At 36.4% G+C, this 5,566-nt stretch overlaps 1 protein-coding gene across 1 annotated transcript; it reads left to right on the top strand.

Annotated features, from left to right (window-relative positions):
- Positions 1–376: 376 nt before the first annotated feature.
- Positions 377–3,192, top strand: nppc (natriuretic peptide C; the record flags this gene model as incomplete). The annotated part of the gene is made up of 3 exons (XM_079470949.1): positions 377–469; positions 1,962–2,254; positions 2,763–3,192. Coding segments are annotated over 3 exons (387 nt in total). The 3' UTR covers positions 2,764–3,192.
- Positions 3,193–5,566: the final 2,374 nt, after the last annotated feature.

Below are 5,566 nucleotides of genomic sequence, written 5' to 3'. Positions count from 1 at the left end.
CATCCCGTTTCACCTTCAGGTTTCTGGTGATTTATAATGATTCACTTGATGAATTCCGACCATTCGTTGATTAAAAGGAACATTCGATATCTTGTGATCAATTAAAAGCTCTGCTTCGATTTTCTATTGCTCATTGATAATGAAGGGGTAACCTATGACGCAGGTACCTAATGGAGAAACTGGCAAAGGTGAAGCACGGAAGGGGGCGGCATGACGTCACCGAGGTGATGTCATAACATCTATAAAACCTTGAGCAGAGGTTGCATGCACTAAGAGTTGAGCTCGAAACCTCTGGGAGTAAATGAAGGGCTGTGATTGTGTTCCCTGTAACTAAACTTCTGCATTGAGATCATCTGCTCTCCGAAGCTTCATCACAATGATCACCTCGCATCTGGTGGCTTGTGGACTTATTCTGACTCTTCTATCGGCGAGTACGGAGACGAAACCCTTAACGCAGGCGGAACAGAGGGTGAGTGGTCTTATTTTTAAGAAGTTTATACAGAGTGTCGAACTCAGCAGAGTGATGCGTAAATTGTTAACAACCTGGTGATATTTTTACATTTAGTAAACAAAACCGAGCGTGTTTAAATAAGTTTTCACAATCTGATGGTTAAAATAAAAAAGGCTTCATCAATACTAGCATAACCATCACGCAGCCTACCGACCTCAGCATCATTTGGTCATGAAGAGAGTCAGAATCCACTTGGACACTTGTTCGCGCACAGTGTTTGTCTTAAAACCTTTGAGAGAAATGTTCTGTTTCTCTCACTTTCACGACATATTACTTAGGTTATGTCGTAAAATAAGTCAACACATTTTCTTTTCACACGGATATGACATGAAACATAAAAGAAAAGTAGATATAGTTCCGAAGACGCAGTGCGCTTTGACGCGCATGGGGATGGGAAAGAACGTCGCTAATGAGATCTCTTTAATATTTTAATATTTGCTTATTCCAACCAGCAGTTACATTAAATATAGAGATGTTGGTCTGTGTAAAGATCCCGGTTATTTCACTTGTTCACTTTCAAAAGAGAGTGCAACAGTGTCTCAAACTGTTTTCAGATTTGTCACGATAAGTAACAAAATGTTTAAATGTGAACTCAAACATTCTCAGATTCTTTCAAGCCCAAAAACGACATTCACAGTAGCAATGTATTCTAAATATATGGCAATAAATTATATTTTAATACAATCAATATGTACTTTTCCCACGGCAGATTTAATAAGATGTCATAAATCGATTAAATGTGCTATAAAAGAACAACCACCTGTAATTATTCTTGTTTTTTTCTTAAGATTTAAGTTTAAAAACCTAATATATTGGATTGGGAGACTCTTCAAGCGAGATAAACAATGTGCTTGTATTTCAAGATTTATGTTACATGTTCATTTCTGTTCTTTAATGTGTATTAGATATCTAAATAAACCTAGAAAGTTTTACCTTATCTGACCCTTAGCAGTCAAGTGTAATCATTCAGATAGTTAGCACATCATTTTTAACGGTGCAACTTTTTAGGGTAAAGTAGCAAAATACTTGTTTGTTTTGTCTCACAATAGCACAAAAGCTTTCCTCTACCTCAGTTTTTAGAGTACGTGAAGGTCATTGGTTTGAACCCAGGGATTGCACAAGGGTTCGAACACAAGGATTGCACAACTGTAGTATAATGCAATGTCAGTCGCTTTGGATAAAAGCATCTGCCAAATGCTTAAATGTAATGTAGACGTGTAAAGTAGACAAACTAGTGTTCCTGGTTTTGGACAAACTTTTGGCAAAATCTAAACCAACTTTCAAACTCAGCAGGGCCATTTCAGCATAAATGGTTCTTTAAGTTAAAAAAAACACCTCCCCATTTTCACATTGTATATATTAACATTTAAGTAGATGTGAGGTAGTTAATCATTTTCTACGTAATATTGTGCTCCATGATTGTTGTTCATTTGTTCCATGTCTCCTATAGTCTCTCATTGCACTTGGAGAGGAGCTGTCCGAGCTCCTAGTATCAGATGAGAGTCAAAGAAGTATGGAGAACAGAGCACGCGTTCTCCAGGACCTCCGGACGGGCACCCGGGCCAAAGGCATGTGGGCACGGATCATGAACGACCAGCCCGGATCAAGGAGACACAGAGCCGGATCTAAGAAAGGCGGTACAACAGCCAGGAGCGGATGCTTTGGACACAAGATGGATAGGATAGGAACAATGAGCGGAATGGGTTGCCAACCGTCTCACCCCTCTGCAAACAATCTTTCATGGTGAGTATCAGAGAGGATATCCCACTTCCAATCTAATCATTTAAATGAAGTATTGTTTCGGAAGGGTCGATTTAGAATTAAACTTAAACAAAGGAAATCTGACATCTTTCTCAGTTGGCGTACATTGGCACACCTACCTTTTGTGCCCCTGTGTATTTGGTATTTATCATCTGCCATATTGATCATTCATTGAATGACTACAAATAAGCAAAAGGCTTTAAGAGATGTTATAGTAAGTGATAAATCCTTAAACGTACAGTATCCAGCTCATTATGTTATAGTTTAATGTTGACTCTTGTCATGGTTGATACATTTCCACTGTGTATGTGCACTATGAAGGAGACAGTCTGAATGAGTAAAATTGATGAAAACAGTATCTGACTCTATGATGTAGGATTTCTCACAAAAATGATGACGTCAGTGTCATGTACGCATGTAAGAGCCTGAAGTGACGCAGCAGATGTCTCAGCCAATCCATCTAACAATATGCCATGTTGTCTTTTTTCAGAGCGCATCAAGGACGTCACTGATTTCGGATAGGACGGACTAAGTCGTTCCGACTCTGAGGAAAACATCAAAGAATGGGACTAATGGTACGAAGCCACTACAAGCACCAATTGTGGGGACAATGACACGTACAAACGATATAAAATCAATAGCTCAAACATATGCATTAAATAAAAGACACAGCGGATAATGTGGATAAAAAAGCTGTATATTGTTGCTGCTGCTGTACATTCATGTATTTCGTTCTCGCATAAATGTATTTATGTTTTAAAAACTATTTATATGTTTATAAAAGAGATATTTATAAATATGAGTTTTATTTATGTAACATTTTGCAATGAATGCAAACTGCAGGTCAATTGCGTTTGTAACTTTTATGTCTCTAATAGTTGTAAATGTAAGTAAATGTTTTACAAACCATTAAAATGCACAAAAAGAAGACAAAATCCTGCAAGTCTACTTTTGTTTAAAGTACTTCTGAGTCTTAATCATATGAATTTAGCAAATAGGGTTTATTGCAAATTCAAGCTATGGTCTCATCCCTTGAAATACAGAGAATTTAGATGGGGGTCCATGAACTGACATAGAAAAGATATACCGTATATTTGTTTTAAAGGGAAACATTAAAATTAAAACATTAAAATGATTTTTCATCTTTAAGCAAATATAACTTTTGCATTTTCTTTGTCAGACAAAAAAGTTAATCCAGTAATTTGACAAAGGACAAAACTTGTCCGTTATTCTTGTTTTAAGGAGTTCCTGGGCGGACTGAGATCGAAAAAACATTTACAACCCTTTCCTTCTATCACAGTCAAAGACCTTCATCTCAACTAAGTGGAGACAATTCCTTCTTTCTTAACATGCTTTTAAAAGTCATCAATATATATAACAATGTATAAATTAATGAGACACCATCCAAAAACATCTCTAAAGAATTTAAACTACATTCATAGTAATAGCAGAAAGGACACCAAGTACTGCGCTTGATACAATTATGAATGTCCCATTATGTCAGGTTCATCATAATTTTATGAGCTTCTTTTTATTTGTAGTGCGCTTTTAATAAAGAATTCAACAGGGATAAAAGCATCTTGTCCTTAAAGAACAATTACTCGCTGTTTTCAGGTTTCGACTCCTTGTGTTTCTGTAGTTCAACTGCACACTGTGTAACTCTTGGGTCATAGGTTTGATCCCCAGAATACATTTAACCCAAAAGAAAAATCTCACAAATGTCTTCATTAACATTTCAGAAGAAGTAATGTCACAAAAGGAGCTCGGATTTGTCAAATATGCAATCAAACATTAATCATTTTCAATATTTCAATATGAACTTATACATTTCTCATCAAATGCTTCCAAATCCAGATTGTTTCACATCTACAATCTACATTTTACATCTCCATACTCTTGGTGTAAGAAGTTCTAAAATGAAACGTATCTACTGAGCAATGGCAACATCTGAGCAATGCAACTTTCCTCTGGGGTGGGGCTGTTATACAGGTACTTTTAGGCAGTTGTGTTTTGGGTATTCAGCAACATTTTATAAGTAATATCTGTTTTGGGACTATAAACTAAGTTCCTTGTGTCTTTATGCCAACCAGGGACAGCAAATAAATACTGTTTATTTTAGATCAATCAGTTTGATATTCACAATATCGTCTCAATTGATTTGTAACTTGCACAACATATTGTTAAAAAAGAAATTGTCACATAAATTATTGATGTGTTAGTGGGCAATGCGGATAGACACGATTAAACTCCCACTTAAAATGCTCTGTTGCCATCTAGTGGCCACTGCTGTGGGGAGAATCAGGATACCAGGGGAAATCAGATTTTTGCACAAGCAACATACACATCATGGCTAACATTTAAAGTTTGTTTCTAGAACTTACAGTTCTTGTACAATTACAGCAAAAGTGACAGAACTGAAAAGGTTACAACTTACCCCATGGGTGGGGGTCATTGTAACTGACAGAGGGTTTGTTGTATAACGCCTGCTAGACACTGTTTCAACACAAATTACTCAATATTATTCTGTCTATAAACTAAAGGTGGATATTGTTTGTACATCTGTACACAACACACAAATATCTACACATCTATCATCCAGCCACCCCTAGTCTAACCAGCCTTCTACTATATAGATAACCCAAAAATCATAGCTGTCAATTGCTCTCACTAATATTTCAGTTATGATTTCAATCAATGGAATTGTCATTGTTTGCTTCTCATTGTTTTACATTTTCACACATTGGGATTCATTGTAACACTAACTTACCCCACTGTGTAAACAGGAGTGGCTGACATGTTTCAAAACGGAGCGATATAGATAACATAAGGTCGGATTTGGTGACCTACACACCTAAATGATCAATTGAAAAACACAAAGGATGAAGAAATTTACCTTCATGCTGCCAAAACACATATCACCATGAAAACATAAAAACTTTTCAAAGATGAACGTCATCTTGCAATGAGAGACAAAGACCGACCAACTCGGTCGACCCTGTATCAATGAAAAACATCCGTGTTGAGTCCCCCTCTCTCCAGTTGTGTTTCCAATATCAAAGAACAGAGATGTACACGGCAAAACAAACAATAAAAGTGCTGTAGATGTTATGAGTTCAATTCTTTCATAATGAATTACGCTACCATTTTAAACTCTACGATCACTTGAATGAAATGTTTCTTTTGACCTCTCCAAACATTTGATCATTTAACATGCTTAAATGTCTAAAATTGTTTATACATATTGAAAAAAAATGTAATGACTGGATGATGTCGAAAAAGCAGCCAGTTAAAGTC

The sequence above is a fragment of the Barbatula barbatula genome (genome assembly GCF_947034865.1).
Source record: "Barbatula barbatula genome assembly, chromosome: 13".
NCBI classification, from domain to species: Eukaryota; Metazoa; Chordata; class Actinopteri; order Cypriniformes; family Nemacheilidae; genus Barbatula; species Barbatula barbatula.
Note: the sequence above shows the minus strand (reverse complement) of the source record. Positions and strands in the feature narration are given on the sequence as shown.